Genomic DNA, 16937 nt, shown 5'->3' with positions numbered 1-16937 from the left:
AAACCATAGCAATCTACTGTTTTGTTTTGTTTTGTTTCCCCAATGTTTCTAAAAATTTGAATGACAACATAGCTGGCCAAATGCTTTGGTATGATGCACTTTATGTGATGAGGGATACTCTCATTTCCTGATACTGTCCCACTCTGCACAAGACCCCTGATTCCATGGCTGTGTCCAAGGGATTGGCCTGCAAGGAATTTTGCTTCTGTGTTCCTTGGGGAGGGTTTTCTCCCGCTTGGAGTCAGTTTTCTGAAAAATTCACTCTACGTATCAGGTGTTGCTTTGTGCTGGATGGTTTTCCTGGGTATTTCAAGGGCACGGGCATTGCAGGCCGCTGAGCATGATAAAGTTCAGTTGCATGGCCATCTGGACTTCCTTTGGGGAGTTTCTTTGATTGATATCTTTATTTTGTCAGGATCCAGGAAAGTTCTTAATTCTTTCCTATGATGTTCATTATCTTTCAGCAAATTAGATGCCTCTGGAGATTTTCTAAATTCTCTCTTCTCCTTCAAACATGGGAGACCATGCCACGCCACATGCCTGTAATCTCAGTGGCTTGAGAGACTGAGATAGGATAGATAGGATAGCAAGTTCAAGACCAGCCTCAGCAACTTAGTGAGGCCCCAAGCAACCTAGCAAGACCCTTTCCCTAAATAAAATATAAAAAAGGGCTGGGGATGTGGCTCAGCGGTTAAGCACCCCAATTCCTGCTACCAACAATCAAACAAACAAAACTGGACACCATCATTTGCAGGGTGGAAACAATCAAGAATAAGTTTCTAGTTTCTGTCTGTCAAGAGCAGCTAACTCTAGCTAATAGGGCCAGGAGTGAGGAACAATCAGAGGGGAAGACAGATTTATTTCTCACATGAAATTTCTTTCTTTCTTTCTTTCTTTCTTTTTAAATCATGAACAGGTATTCCTTTTACTTAAAAAAAAGATGTTTCTTGTGTCATTGTTTTGTTATTGCTTTTGGGTTTTCTTACCCTATTTATATTTTCATTTTGTGAAATTTGTCCAGAGGATGACTCTACTCATTAAAAAACCTCCAACAAACAACAGAAAGATCAAAACAAAAATAAAAGCCAACCCACTCTGTTGGGTGTCTGTGGTTTACTATTGTTTTTCCTGTCTTAATTTTCTTTTCTCTCTGCTCTGATCTTTTTTGAAACTATATTTAATCTTATAATAGAACAAAAATGCATGATGTTGGTGTCTCTAATTTTGGAAGGGGGGTGATGAGGGAGCTTCTAGAGAAACTGGGGGCAGCTATAGGCTCCTTCTGCCAAGCAAGGCACCAAGGATTGCGTCCCTCACCCCCAAGGCTAATCTTCCTAGTTCAATTCAATGCAGTGTCCATCGCCCTCACATGCATCGTCTAACTATCATTAATAATTCTTTGTGATGTCTGCATGCCCATTGCTCAGAAGAGGTAATGGGGTTCTAAAGAGGGCTAGTTATTCGCCCAAGGCAGCCCAGGGAAAGTGACAAACTGAACTTAAGGGTTCAGCCATCTCTCCTATCATATCACAGCGTCAAGGGTAAGTAAGCTATTGATTTTCTAACTTTTTGTTTTATTTTGTTTCCCTTTGTGGAAAGTGGGTACTTGACGCCTCGCCTTTCTTTGTATTTGTCTTGCCAGGGTCCCCTGCTGCTGGCTGGCTCTCAGGACACTGTTCTAGGCCATTTGCATCTCTAAGGGGGTCAGTTGACTTACTTAAGAAACCACCCGGATGGGGGTCTGGAGTTTGACCCTCTCATCTCTGTGCCCCTGGTGTGTGGGTGCAGGAAGGAATGAAGAGGGGAGCCAAAGGAAAGCCCTAGAATAGCAGGCTATTCCCAACATACTGACACTTGGGCGTTCCCAAGACGCTGGCTTCTTCATTTGATGTTGAGTGAAAGACAGTCGTGAGCAATTTTAGCAATAAAGACTACTAAACCGTCACCATGTGCTGGATGCTGTGCTTAGTACTTTGCAACCACAAAGGGGCAAAGTTGGAATTCTCCCCTGAGTCGGAGTCTCCAGAGCCTTCTCTCATGACTTCCCCCTCCCATCCCTACCGTCAGTCATGGCCAAAGGCCCGCCTTTCTCAATGATTGACAGTGATCAAAAGGGACCCGACACCTGCCACACCTTCCTAAATCTCTTTGCTCCCTCTTTCAGGAAAATATTTCTTGTCCAAAGTCTATGTTTTTAATGTGCATGGAAATTATATCATAATCAATGAAAAATCAATGTTCTGTATCTATTCTTAGGGATTTATTTGTCCCCCAATTCCTGGTGATAACATGAGCTACCTTGGGAGACATCTCATTCATCTGGGGCTAGGGTCAGCCCTATCTCACAGAGCAGAGTTGCCAGGGCTTGCTTCCACTTGAAGACATCTCCTCATATGTGGGGTGTGGAGGATTTGTGCAGGCAGAGGGCACGACTGTGGTCCCTCATTGTGATTACCTGCTCGGCTTGGCCCTGGGCACTTCTGATCCCTGCAGGACCAAACACCCCAACCTCTGTGTTGCTTTGTCCACACAAAACTCTCCACTAAGAAAGCTCTTCCCACCAACTCAAAAGCCCACTTGCCCCAAGACCTCTTCTTGGTCTGCAAATATTTCTGTATCATCCAGCCAGTTGTGCATCCCTTGCCAACCCCTGTCAGACTTAGATGTTGCAAGTGCCTTGTCTGTTCGCTCTGTGTCCTTCATTTAAGAAGACATCTTTAACCCTCACATAGCCGGATCTATTAGTATTACTTGTGAGTTTGTTTGTTTGGGGGTTCCAGGGATTGAACCCAGAGGCACTTAACCACTAGGTGACATCCCCAGCCCTTTTTATTTTTTATTTTAGAGACAGGGTCTCACTGAGTTGCTTAGGGCTTCGCTAGGTTTCTGAGGCTGGCTTGAACTTGTGATCCTCCTGCCCCGGCCTCCTGAATCGCTGGGATTACAGGTGTGCACCCCTGCACCGGGCTTTACTTGTACCTCTTGTGCCTTGTCAAGAAGTCTATCCCCACTGACCACTTCAATTTCCTGGACAGCCACTCTCAGCCCATAACTGCAGAAAAAGAGAGAGGACCTGGGTTTGCTCTCCAGGTTTTCTTCCGGGCCCGGCGGCTGTCGGCGGTTGTCCCTGCGAGATGGCTGTTCTCTGCCTGTTTCCCAGGCCCGTATTCATCCCACACGGAGACTTCGTCTTCTGGGATGTCAACTTCCCAGAGCACATACTAGACACTGTCATCACCAACACCACCTCCGCTAGAAATAGCAACCAGAAGACGAAGGAAAGACGCAGGGAATAGAGCTGGCTTCCAACCGGGTCCCTCTCAGGAACTGCAGGGACAGGAAGTCGGGAAGACGGTGGAAGTTGGCACTTCTCAGCTCTCGCCCTCCCCAGGTGCCGCACCTCCGTTCATCTCCAGTCCCCTCGAATTTTTAAAGGGCTCCGAAAGTGATTCATTTCACGTCTGTGATGAGACTGAAGAGCCGTGGACTCAGATGTGGGTCATGGGCCATTTGGTGGAACGGTGACCTTTTACAAGTCGCCTCACCTGGCCACCCTGTCACCCTAGCCTGAACGTGGGGTTTGCCAGGTCCACCTGTCCTTCAGAAGCTTCCATTGGAGAGTGCAAATGGAAGTGCTTCGTGACCTGTACAGAGTTTGAAGCACTTCCTGTGTGACAGGCACGGGTGGGGGGGGAGGGGGAGGGGGAGATGGCTTTCCTCATGTAATCCTCCCAACCGCAGCAAAGACTCCTTATTCCCATCTTACAGGTGGGAAGACTGAGCAATCCAGAGGTTCAGAAAGATGAAGTACGGACTGAGCCTGGTGTGGAGGCTGGGGTGTGGCTCAGTGGAAGATACTCGCCCAGCATGCAAGGCCCTGGGTTTGTTCTCCAGCAGCGCAAACACACACACACACACACACACACACACACACACAGGATTGCTAGGCCCCTGCTCTCAGGCTGAGAGCAGTCACTTGCTTTGGGGACCCTGGCTCTTGCCCTCGGTCTTTCCCTGCTCCGGGCACCAGGTTAGAAATCACCGATGGTGCTCACCAGGCCCTGCCTCACAGCTTGGCAGTGCTGGCAGCCCCAGGGACCTCCAGCCTGGCTGCCGAGGCTCTGAGGGGTCCCCTGAGACGGCTCTGAAGTGGTTCCTATAGCTCCGAGCAGGTGGAAAGGGCTGAGAGGACCTCGCCTGTCCCCAGGGCAAAAGGGAAGAGCCGCAGCTGCCCTGGAGCTGCCCCCCATGACACGGCGGAGGGCCTTTCCCAGGAAGGAGGCTTTCCTGGGTTATGGGGGTGGGGGGCTTTCCACCCCAGAGACCCTCTTTCCACGGCTGGGAGCTGGAGCTGCCCAAACGCTGTGGCAGATACAGGATGGAGGTGCTCGGGGGCACCGCGTGGGTGTTGGAGGGCATCACGGGGCAACTTGAAGTAAGCCCAGCCGTGAACAAGGGCTCTGCCATCCCCACCCTGGGACACCACTTGCCTAAGGTGACAGTTGAAGCCAGGGGATCTCGGGCTGCCTGGGGACAACAGTCTCAGATGCCCCCTTCCCTTGATCCTGGAGAAAGGCCGATTCCCTTCAAGCCTCATTCCAAGGAAATTCCCGGGTCTCAAAGGCCAGCGAGCTGAAAGGCCTGGGACTTCCGCCTCTTAACTCAGGTTTGTGTTGGCTGAAGGACAAACAAGGCACCAGGTGGCCCCAGAAGCAGTGGCTCCCAAGCCTTTCTTAGAAAATGGCTATCAAGTCACAGAATGTTTGAGCTGGAAGGCATCTCCAAAATGGTGCACAAAGTGCCTTACCGTGCATGTGGGAAAGAGGGCTCAGAGAGGGCAAGCAAGACTGCACAGCACAGCTACATGGAATGGGCCTACATTCCCGGCGGTACTCTCTCCTTGAATGATTCCAAGTAGCCCGGGTGATGAAGTCCTCATCGTGACAACACCTCTGCTATGTTGTGGAGCTGCAAAGAAACCGGAATGTTCCTCTAGGTTTGAAAACTTAAGGACGCAGCCCTCTTGTTTTTAAATTTTCCTCCTGATTGATTTCAGCTCCTGTGTTTGACAGAAGCCTTGTTTCTCCTAAGAAAACAACAATCTGCTGCCTCCCCGTGTCAGATCGCTGGGAGGTGGAGGACTCAAGAAATGTGTTCCTTCTGTCTCATAGAGCCCATGGGGGAGCCCGAGAAATCCCAGGCCTGGTGTTTCCTGGGGAGCAACGCTGTGAGGCTGGAACAAGTATCAGAGCGGAGGAGAGGTGACTTAGAGGGGACAGACTTAGGTGCAAGCTTCAGCTTTGACACTGATCTGCTGTGTGACCTTGGGCAGGCACCATCCCATTATGGGCCAGTTTAAAAATCACATAACTTAGACGCAAAAAGATGAGATGCTGAGTGATTGATTGTCCACCTTTGGGGCTGACTGAGACCCCAGGTTCCCACCTGCTGTCTCTGGATGTCACTCCCAGCCACCCCTCTGTGCTTGCAAAGCCTGACAAGGGGTGGGGGATGGGCATTTTTCTTCCATTTTGGCTCAGATTTCCTGAGTGACTTGTCCACGTTTCTTGGGATGCGAGGGCTGATGAATGAGGAGTCCCTGACGGACTTTGTCCAGATAGGACCACGGACATCGGGTGAATGACAAATAATCTCCAGATTGCTGTGGGATGACGTAGCTGCTGGAGGATGATGTTAATTCTGCTGTTTACAGAAATAAGTCCAGTGTGAGTGGAGGCTTTTTGGTGTTTCAAACCAGATGGTATTTCCTGCCTCCATCAGCCTTGGCGCTTGGTTCCCATGGCAACCCTCAAGTTCCACCTACTGCAACTTCCCTGTTCTTTAAGCTTCTTCCTCTTCCACCACCCCATCAGGGTCCCTTGAGAAGAGCACCCCTAAGTAACAAGTGCCAGCACTTCACAGTCTCCCATGCTCCGAGCTCCCGACCCCTCAGCCCTCAGCCGTGCCAGCAGCCTCTGCGGTCAGAACGGGCCTCGGGGACAGGACAAGCTGCTCTCAGCCCTCAGTGGTGTCAGCAGGACCCAAAGCCATGTTAGGACTCAGGACCTCACGTGGGGTCCACTACACCAGGATGAATAGGGATCTCCTTCCCCTGCAGACCGTCCACTCTGCTTAGGATTGCTTAACGGTGAGCAATCTGTAGGGTCCCTGGACCTAGATCAATACAGGGCATCTTTAGGCAAGTTACTTGCCTTCTCTGTGCTTTACTTTCCTCCTCCATAAAATGGGTGGTAACAACGGAACCTCTGGATGGATTAGAAAATTGAATAAGCATGCATGTGAAACCACGGGAAGCACTAACGGGGTGGCAGAGACCAGAGAAGCTTGGCTGAGGCTCAGTTCCACCCTAACTATTCATGTGACTTTGGGTATGCGTGCAACCCTCTATGGAGGGGCGACTGCATCAGAGCGCCCACATGCGTGAGAGTACTGGTTCTCACCCTGCTGTGGTATGTGCCCGGCTCCCCTGGGGCCTTGGAGGTCCTGCACTTCTTATGAATGCCCTGGGCGTGCCAAAGCTGCCTATCTATTGATCGTATGTTGAGCGGCAAGGCTGCAGCTAGGAGAACACGGAGCAGGGGTGTGTGTGTGTGTGTGTGTGTGTGTGGCTGGGGATGGAGCCCAGGCCTCACACTGGCCAGGCAAGCGCTCTACCACTGAGCTCCATCCCCAGCCCTTTCTATGTTTTGGGGCAGGGTCTCTGGCTGGAGTCACACTTTGGATCCTCTTGCCTCGGGTTCCTGAGAGGTTGGGATTGCAGGCCTGAGCCCCCATGCAGGGCTCCCAGCGAGGGTCATGAATGATTCATCTTGCAAAGAGCCATGTGCACACCAGGAGGAAGCTCAAGAAGCTTAGTGGTCCCACGGGGAGCCCATTTGGAGGATTTTTCCAGGTGTGAGGTCTCTGTCAGAAGGGCCCCTCTGTCCCCCAGCCCGCACATTCTGGCACCCAGACTGGGCTCTCGTGAAAGGTGAGCCTGATTATGGGATCTCATCATAAAAATGTCCCTGTTATGCTCTACATGACAAAAGACACTCACTGATAAGGGCCTGTGCAATTCTTTAAAAGTAAAAATGAAATTTATTCAAAAATAACTGGTGTGACTCAGATCTACTAAGTGACCTGTTGAAGTGCATGATAGCTCCAACACTGGCCTGTCCTCTGCTCCCCCCGCCTGACCCCACCCAACTCTTTGCTCTGCTTTTCTTTATATGATAATGTGGTTCATGGAGTGAATTAGGTGCACTAAGTAGTGTTAGACAGGTCACTCAACTTCCCTGGGCCTTATTTTCCTCTGTGCACCGGGTGGCACCAATGGTACCTCAGATATCGGAATTAAATGTCAAGAACAGGAAGTGCAGACTTGGGGAAGATCAGCATCCTAGTCTGACTCCCCTGACTGCCACTCACTCTGGGACCGTCAATGTGGCTGTGCTGAGTTACACCATTCTGATAACAAGGAGTTCATATGACCTGACCCCGATGGCACAGTGAGAAAAAAAACGAGTCAGGGCTTCAGAAGGCCCAGGAAGCTGAGCAGTGTGGCTAGTCCCACACCAGCCCGTGGAGCACAAGCAAGGTGGGGACTTGGCTTTACCTGCTAGGGCCTCCCCAGCACCTTGATGGCACCAGTGATGGTCTCTGCTGCTGAGGATGGCTGCATCCCTGAGTGTCAACTCCCGGAGGAGTCCCTCCTACTCAGATTCTTGACCTCGGCCCCTGGTGAGGACTCAGGTCAGCCTGGCCCCCTGGCTCCCAAAGCCATCCGCAGCCCCCACTGCGCTGCAGAGTCCCCTCCAGGAACATGGCCTCACCTTGTGGCACCCTCGTCACAAGTGGGCCCTTGGAAGGGGATCAGCCTACAGCCTAGGGATTGGCCTGAGGTCGGACCTCAGCGGAAGGGGACAAGCAGGACAGCGCGTCGGGAAGGGAGTAAGGGCAGGGTCAGGGGTGCAGACAGTGCAGCCAACCCCTCTGGCCCTGCAATGGCGTTGAGCGTGGGACTGTCGGCCCTCCGCCCACCACGCAGCCCGGGTCCCTGCAATAGCGGCTTCTGAAAACTCTCCTCTGCCTGAGAGGTTGCCATTGCGAGGAAAGTGGAGACAGTTATTCTGAGAGCAGCAAGTGGGCGAAGGAGCAGCTCGGCTCCACAGCCCGGAGAGACAGGCGGCCCGCAGGAGGGGCCAGAGGGCACAGGGCACACACGCGGACCCAAAGCCCAGGAGACCTCCCCATCCCAAAGGGCCGTCCCTCACCAGACCCGGGGCCCACCGCATTCCGGGCTCTTGTGAAGCATTTACTGGGGACACTGACTTGAGACCAGAGGGGGCACGTGGACAGGGAGGAGAGGACCACCGAGAACAGGCCCAAGTCCTTCCGCTGATGAGAGTTAGGTGAGCAAGGCTGAGGGTGCAAGGCTGGCCACATCCTCCGGCGACCTTCCAGGTCCGCTCTACTGTGGGACACGAAGCTTCATGACCACTGTGACGTCTACAGTAAGAAGCTTTCCGTTCATCCCTGCTGTTGTCTAGTCATCACCATTATCTAATTCTAGAATTTTCTTTACTCTCAAGGAAACTCACACATTAGCAGTCACTCCCCATTCTCCTAACCCTCAGCTGGTGACAGCCTGAGTCTGCTTTCTACCTTGGTGGAGTCTCCTATTCTGCATATCCCACATCAATGGAGTCACATAATATGAAGATTTTTGTGGCTGGTCTCTTCTGCTTAGGTTCTCAAGGTTCATCCAGGCTGTGGCATGTTACCAGTGTTTCATTCCTTTTTTTTTTCCGTAGTAAACAGACACAATATCTTTATTTATTTTATCGAACCCAGTGTGTCCCGAATTCTAGGCAGGACTGTACTACTGAGCTATAGTCCCAGCCCCTATTTCATTCGTTTTTATGGCTAAATAATGCTCCATTCTGCAGACAGACCACCTGTTTGTCCATTCATTCATTAATGGATAGGAGTTGTCTGCACCTTTTGCCGACTGTGAACTGTGCCATCAACATTCACAGGCGAGTCCTTGTTTGAATACTGATGTGCAAGTCTATGCAGCGAACACTGGAGAGGGGAACTGCTGGCTTCTCTTTAACTTACTGAAGAACCACTTCTCCTTCCCATTATAGCTTTTCTACAGTCACGAGGTTGGACAGGACCTCAACATTCACCTAGAAGTGCTTCTCAGACTTCAACTTCACACATCTGTAAAACTAAAACTCCATCACTGCCCCCTGCCCCTGCCCAACAAGAAATGTCATCAGAGTCAAGGCCTCAGGCCACCCTTGTACTCGAGTAAACTCAGTGTCAGGAAAGCTCACCGCCGCCCTCACTCCACCTGTAGCGGTGTGTGGAGCCACTTGCCTGCTCCACTCCTCACCCACAATCTCCCGCTTCCTCTCCGGCCACCCTGGCATAGGCTCCTAGACTCTGGCACCACCTGGGGGACGCCTCCCTCCAGCAGCTCTGGTCCTTGGAGTGTTCTTGGGGAGCTGGCCTCTTGCCCACAGCCTCCCAGTTCCCTTGCTCTGACCTCTGGGGCCCAGGGCCCCCTCCTCCAGACCCCACCCTGCTTTTCTGGTGCTCCTTGGGGCTGGGCACATGATAGGAGTACTGAGACCAGGGACTGAGACCCACGAAGATACGGTGAACTTTGAGGGGAGACTTGCACTCAAACCAAAGTGTCCCTTGTTAGCTGTGCTTGTCCTGGGTGAGGCTGGTTGCTATCAGTGTCCTCCTGGGCCTCAAATTGAAAAGAAGGGAGCTGTAAGCCACAGGGGGTTCTTGTGAGGACCAGGCAAGGCGACTCCCAGAAGCTCCTGGCAACCCGGGGGCTGGCTCCCTAACAGCTACTGCTGGGAGAACTCTTGAGCCGCGTTTATACCTCTCACATGCACAAAGGCGGAAGACAAGCCACCCTTATTTAACATGCACAGTATGGCAGAGGAAAACCTTTCAAAATCCTACATGGAAATAACAATAATAAGAAGAAGAAACATTTGACATGAGGAAGATGGGAACCTATTCTAGGCCCCCCCAAATGGCATTCTGGGTACAGTGGGTGAGGGCTGGGGGCAAGGCCAAACCCCACCCCCACCCCAGCCAGCCACCACAAGATTTCAGTGAGGAAGGGCAGGCCCTGTGTCCATCAGCCCTGGTGAGAAGGCTCCTGAGGTCCAACAGGATATGGGCACCTGTGGCCTCGGGAAGCCAGCCCAGCTGGGGGGGGCGAGGGTCACTTGAAGACACTGGCGTCCTGTGCTCACCCTGGGGGTTCTTCACCTATTTCCCTGTCATCCCCAAGCTCTGTGGCCCACCATCCATTTGGCCTCTCAGCTGAGGAGCTGAAGGGAAGGTGGGCCGAAGTCCACTCTAAGAGGAACAGAACACCTTGAGGCCAGCAGGGGGCCCGGTGAGCCCTCAAGAAATACCATCAAGTGCAGAACTCTCAAGGGAAGGGGACCACCACCCACTCACCTGGGAGGAGCTCACCGCCCCGAGCCAGGCCTGTGGAATGGGTGTCAACTTTATTAGGGAAACACCAGGTCTCTTTACAGGTCGAGCAAGACCCACTGGTTAATAAGACACGATTAACTTGCTTCAAATGCACAAGGGTGGCCACAGGAGGCTGCTCCACCTTCTGCAGATGTCACCTTCATCTGTCCTGCAGAATCTTTTCAGGAAGGGTCCCTCAGGTGGCGCTTACTTGGGTGCACAGCTCAGGGTGGATGTCCACAGCGGTCCAGCTGTGGGCCCAGCCTACACCATGTCTTCAGGTGTCTCTACGGCAGGAGCAAACACGAGGTTCCCTCTCTGCCTGCTGGATCAGCTCTGATGACTGGGCTAGCCTTCCTTCTTTCTGTCCACCTGGCCAGGAATCCCAGTGACATAGGCACCAGCCGGAGGGCAGGGATCCACTGGACGACTCTCCACTCCTTGGGGCTCTGATGCCAGCAGAGCCATCAAAGCTGCTGCTACCTCTTGCCGGAGGTGGCTTCTTCTGGTCTCACCCACCCAGCTATGGCTGTATAGGGACAGGTGGGAGGGAAGAAAGGGGTCAGGGGGAAGGAGGGAGAGGAGGAGACAAAGAGAGAGGGAGGGAGATGAAAATGTGCAACCATCTTGGAGCTTCCTCGCGTCTGCACAGCTCCCGGGTGCAAAGGGTTTTCTCACCTTCTCTGATTCCCAGCCTCTTGGGGACAGCCTAGAATCTGGTAACCAAAATGCAAACTGAGACTCAAGGAGATGGAGAAAAATGCCTGAATAGCCAATGAGAAATGGCTGAGCCAAGCCAGGGCTAGGTCTGCCTCTGCATCAGTTCTTCCCAGAATAATGCTTTGCTTCTACATGTACCAAAGGACCGAAAATCAGAAAGACAAATACCTCACTTGCCTCCCTCCCTGACAATACGTAACCCACACAGGTGTCTGCCGTCTGTGCGGCACTGTCCCTGGCTTGGGATGCCATTTCCCCTCCCGCCTGCTGCTGTGCCCAGAACTGCCCTACAGGACCAGCTCCAGCTCCCCGCCCAGGGCCTGCCCAGGTTGAGCTTGGGCCCTTCAGTGAGGGCTGTCTTTGTGCCATGAACTGCACACACCATTGTCACTGGGCTCCTGTGAGGGCCCTAACAGTTCTGCTCCTGTGCTTGGCTCCTCTCAAGCACTGCAGCTCCCTGAGGGCCAAGAGGAGTCTTCCTCTATGGATCCAGAGCACGAGCCTGGGGCTGGCCCAGGGTAGATGCTCAGTTAACTTCCTGCAGGACCTGAAGTGGCGGGAGCCTTCCTCTGGCCAGCAGGGCCTCAGACACCCAGCACCTGCCAGCAGGACGTGCTCCCCTCTAGGGGAGACCCTAGGACAGAAGCCCTCTGAGCAGGGCCCCCACTTGCTCAAAGGCAGGAGACTCCCTCACCCTGGTGTCCCACCACCAACAGGCCACATCTGTGGAGAGTTGCTGGGGAGAGGAGAGGTGGTTCCCAGGGACCCCGACCTGGCTGAGGCCCTGAGTGCCCAGGGCTGCCCAGGGCTGCCCCAGTGCTGCCCAAGGGTACCTGCAGAAGCGTGGAGAAGGCCATGAGCTAGTGACCTGTTGGAGGCCCAGTGTGCTGCAGGCAGAGCAGCTGCACTGGAACCCAACCTGCTGGGGCACACACACGGCCCCTTCATCTCTCTTCACAAAGAACCCACTACCATCCCGCCATGCTGGTGCCCCAAGGAGCACACTTTGGGAAACACTGGTGAAGGTCCTGGGGAGGGGAACAGCCTCCTGGAGGCATCTGGACCACTGTGAGGGAGGAGGGCCCAGGCAGGGGGACCAGGGTCTCTCCCGACCAGGACACAAACCGTCTGGGAGGAAAACCTTGAGTCCAGTGGCGCCGACAAGACACGAGCCACCCGGAGCCTCAACTTCCATGTGCTGGGGGATGGGGGGGTGGCCAGCCCTGCTCTGTCCAGGGTCAGCAGATCAGGGCGAGGTGTGCCTCTGAGAAGGTGACCCAGCTGCACTCCTGTGCTTCACAGGTGCTCCACCAAACTCACCTGAGTGACTCTGCATCAGTACGTGGGTGACAGAAAAGAAGTCCCACAGCAAGAGCAGCTGCGAGGCCTCAAGGCACGTCACTGCGGGCAAACAGCCCCGGACCTGCGGTGACCCTGAAGACGCCAGCCAGAGTCACCAGTGTGTCTAGTCTGGGGGTCTACAGGAGTGAGGGGGAGGCCCGCCAGGTCCAAGAGCAGCTTCCTTCCTCCTGAATCTGCGTCCCCATGTTCAGAATGGGGTTGAACAAGGCCACCTCTGGGGTGGCAGTGAGGACAAATGACAATGCAGAGAAGCTTGGGCACACAACAGGTGCTCAGTAAGCACGTCCCCCTTACAGGACCCTCCATACAGCTGTCTGAGTGGCTGAAACAAGATGTTTTGTCTTCGTTCCCAGGGAAAGGGGGCTTCTGAGGCGGGGGCTGAGGACACTCAGCAGATGGTCAGGCAGAGGGGAGAATCACGAGGCTCTGGGCAGTGTGGTGACAAATGCCTCCAAAAGACAGCATGGGGGGTTGGGCTGTGATGGCCAGAGGAGGGACAGGTGACAGATGGCCTGGCACAGCTCATGGTAAGCATCAGAACTCTGTGAACCAAGTATTTTATGCACCGGGGTCTGAGCTCTGGCCCAGAGGCCGAATGACCTGTCCCTGCCACACTAGGCCAGGGCATAGCTGGGTGTGACGGTGACCCTGAGCCCCAGCACAAGCTCTTTCCTCTCTGCCTGCTTCCTGGGAAGCTGGGGCCCAGTGCTGAGAGGCCTCCTGCCTGTCAACATCCACCAGGGTGGAAGGCCCTGGCTGGTCTCTGCATACATGGCACCCGGCGTATAATCTAGTGACTGGATTTTTTTGTAGTCAAAATATGACATGGTAGAAAAACACATGAGCCAATCCACTTTTGGGAAACAGCATTAACAGGGTGTAGAAGAAATTCCAGATTCTTCACACTTTGCCTAGAAAATTGGAGTCCCAAAACCCCTCCACAACGTGACACCTCCATCTCCTGCCTGGATGTGCAGGTGGACTGCCCTGTGTGACGCAGGCAGCCAGGTGCATCCCGAGCCTGGTCCTAGCCAAGGCCAGACAAGGAGGGATGGGCACCGAGCCTCCTCCCCACCCAGGAGCGCTGCCTGTGTGCTGGGGAATCTGCGCTGGACGTGGACCCCTGAGTGCCCGTGGCGTGCTGTCTGCAGCAGGAGAGCAGGGACACTCCACGCACAGGGACCCCAGCAGCAGCAGGAGTGGCTCTGTGGGCGTGAGGGCGTAGAGAAAGGCATCCCTTAGGAAGGACGAGGTGGAGGTTCTAATGCCCACTTCCCATAGCCCAGGCTGTGCCATCTGCCTGTCACCACCATCCCAGTCCCTCTGTGGCAGCCAGAAGCAGGGCCTCTGCTCCCAGGATGGCAGGGCACCAATGAAAGGAGCTGGGTCCCTGAGCCACCAGGTGAAGCCACGCGCCTACCAGAAGCACGCAACTGGACAGTCCAGTACTCACAGGACAGTAGATGTGTGTGGGAAGCTCTCACAGCAAGGGGCATCCCGACCAGTGAGCAGGGGCCGGGGAGGGACGTCCCACAGAGGGAGAGACGGGACAGGGCTCAGTGGAGACAGGGCAGCTGCTGGAAGCGGGGCCCTGGCCACGTGCAGGGGTCCCGGGGCACAGAGGGCTCACGGCACCGCCAGGGCAAGGAGCGACAAGGAGCGTCACGTACAGGGGCTGCTGCCGGGGGCTCTGGTGTTGCTGGCGCTGCTCTCAAAGGAAGAGTGGAAGTTGTGAATGGTCTCCTGCAAGATCTGCCTCTCGCGTCCCTGTGGAGGGGATCGAAACAGACACGTGAACTCTTTTAACCAAGGATTCAGTTGACACAGTATTGTTAATGCTCCGCTCATACCTGAAAAGCCCCCTGGCGTCTTGGGGGAAATAAATTACCTAATTAAGAGAGTCCCACGCTGAGTAAAAAACAGGCCAAGCCACGGTCTCCCCAGCGCCACTTCCCCGCTACCGGGGCTGGAGAGGACCCAGGGTGCAGGGGTCCCCAGCCCCCAACAAGGTGGGGCAGGGCCAGCTTGTCTGGGGGGTTGTCTCCCTGCCTGTCTCTGTGTCTTTCCAGAGAGTTCGACGGCAGCCCTACCACAGTCTCCTAACTCCCGGGAAACAGATGTGGATGCTTCTAGTGAAGTCCACTGAACTCCAGGACAAGAGGCAGCAGGAGCGAGAGGTGGAGAAGGTTCACATCCCACCTCTCCCATTACTACCCGGTGACCCTGAGCAGGACACCCATCTCTCTGGACCTTGGTTTCCCCATTTATAAAATGGGACCATATCAGTGACCCAGATGGATGCTGTGGACATGGGACCTGTGTGGGCTGCAGGAGGCAGGCAGGTCCTGCCCCTGGAGGGCAGCAGGGTGGAGTCAACATAGATTTCTGAGTCAAAAAATAAATATGGTGGAAACACAAAGCAAATTAAAAATGTATGATCTCAGCTGAGAGTAAAAAAGCAAAAAAATAAAATAAAAATAAAAATAAAAAAATAAAAGTCCACAGAATGAGCCCAGACTTTAAACTTGGAATGGATCCATCACCTGACCCAGTTACTCTACTCCTCGGCATATACCCAGAGGACTTCAAATCGGCATACTACAGTGACGCAGCCACACCAATGTTTACAGCAGCTCAATACACGAGAGCTAAGCTATGGGACCAACCTAGGAACCCTTCAACAGATAAATGGATAAATAAAATGGGGTACAAATACACAATGGAGTATTTGTGAAATTATGGCATTTGCAAGTAAATGGATGGAACTGGAAACTATCATGCAAAGTGAAAAAGCCAATCCCCCAAAACCAAAGGCTGAATGTTTTCTCTGACATGCGGGTGCTGACTCACAGTAGGTGGGGTGTGAAAGGTAGGAATGGGAATGGGAAAGACAGCAGAATAAACTGGACATAACTTTCCTATGCTTATATACGAATACATGACCAGTGTAAATCCACATCATGTGCAACCTCAGAAATGGGAAGTTATACTCCATGTATGTATGATGTGTCAAAGCACACTCTACTGTCACATACAACTAAAAAGAATAAAAAAGACAAAATGTGTAATAAGAATTATAATGCATTCCACTGTCGTATATTTAAAAAAATAAAATCAATTTTAAAAAAAGACAAAATTGCAAAACTCAAAAAAAAACAAAAAACTTTTTTTTTTAAAATTTCATTCTGTTTTTTGGTGGAGGGTATCATGGATTGAACTCAGGGGCACTCAACCACTGAGCCACATCCCCAGCCCTGTTTTGTATTTTATTTAGAGACAGGGTCTCACTGAATTGTTTAGCACCTCGCCATTGCTGAGGCTGGCTTTGAACTCACCATCCTCCTTCCTCAGCCTCCCGAGCTGCTGGGATTACAGGCGTGTGCCACTGCATCTGGCTTTTTTTTTCATACCCTCCCCACAGCCTAGAGGGGCCCCCTCTCCAGACCCCTGTGCAGGGATCTCTTGTGCTGACCGGGCCTCCCACGCCCCTGGGAGGGCGGCAAGCTTCTGCCCATGTGCCCTGATCATTGCAGATCACCTTCAATAAGCTGGTAAAAGTGCCAGGATTCCAGCCACAGAAATCTGCAGGCTGCAGGGTGCCATGGGCAGGCCTGGAATCCCCACCCATCAGTGACGCACAGTAGCATCCCAGACCCGCCCTGTTCCACTGAATATCTGCAAAATGGGGTGAGCGCAACCTCCGGGGTGACTATGAAGTGCCACCTGAGATAATGAACAGGGCTGAGAAGCAGGGACAGTAAGAGCTTCATTATTCACCACCTGAGCCATAACTGCTGAGAATAACTGCTGAGAAATGAGGTCAGGGCGAGACAGGGTTCCCTGCCCACTGCCTCCTGACCCCAGGAGGGAGCTGTAGATAATAAAGAAAATAATCACTCCGCGTCCAAGGCCAACCCAAGACGATCATGATGACTGTCCTTTAAAAAATCCCTGAGTTTCAAAGGCCCTGCCTGAAAATTCGCAAAAGGAAAAAAAACAAACCCCCTCCCAAACGAAGGCCATTAAATATAGAAAAAAAGGACTCAATCAACCTAGTTCTTAAAGAAATGCAAATGAAAACGAGGTACATTGTTTAGTCTGTCAAATTTATGATGATTGAAAACAAACTGCCAGTTTGCTGGTGGGACTGCAGGAGAGCCCACCCCACTACACACCCCACGGCCAGGGGCTTTCTGGAAAGAAGTTCAGGGAGAAGTGCACACGCCGAGGCTCTCAGGCTCAGGGATCTGTTCCACGGCTACTGAGGGCCGCTGAGGACGCGAGTGATCTGTACAGGATAAAAGGCTACATGAAGATTCACCTGCAGCCGGGGCTGC

The 16937-nt window shown here is 52.9% G+C and overlaps 1 protein-coding gene across 6 annotated transcripts in view; it reads right to left on the bottom strand.

The window, feature by feature from the left end:
- Positions 1-10471: 10471 nt before the first annotated feature.
- Positions 10472-16937, bottom strand: part of Anks6 (ankyrin repeat and sterile alpha motif domain containing 6) — a 45580-nt gene continuing 39114 nt past the window's right edge. For 4 of the 6 annotated variants that reach the window (XM_046457314.2, XM_046457316.2, XM_046457315.2 and 1 more), the window contains 2 exons: positions 14271-14367; positions 10472-11047 (listed from right to left, as the gene is read on the bottom strand). In XM_046457314.2, coding sequence (XP_046313270.1) covers positions 10998-11047; positions 14271-14367 — 147 coding nt within the window. In that variant the 3' untranslated portion in view covers positions 10472-10997. Of the gene's footprint in view, positions 11048-14270; positions 14368-16937 lie in introns of those variants that run through there. The other 2 variants (XR_006854591.2, XR_006854592.2) reach the window with 1 other exon arrangement.

The sequence above is a fragment of the Marmota monax genome, unplaced genomic scaffold, assembly GCF_021218885.2.
Source record: "Marmota monax isolate L192 unplaced genomic scaffold, Marmota_monax_Labrador192_F-V1.1 WCK01_AAM20220418_F8-fsc00069, whole genome shotgun sequence".
NCBI lineage: Eukaryota > Metazoa > Chordata > Mammalia > Rodentia > Sciuridae > Marmota > Marmota monax.
The sequence above is the reverse complement of the archived record's forward strand: the minus strand, read 5'-3'. Positions and strand labels throughout refer to the sequence as shown.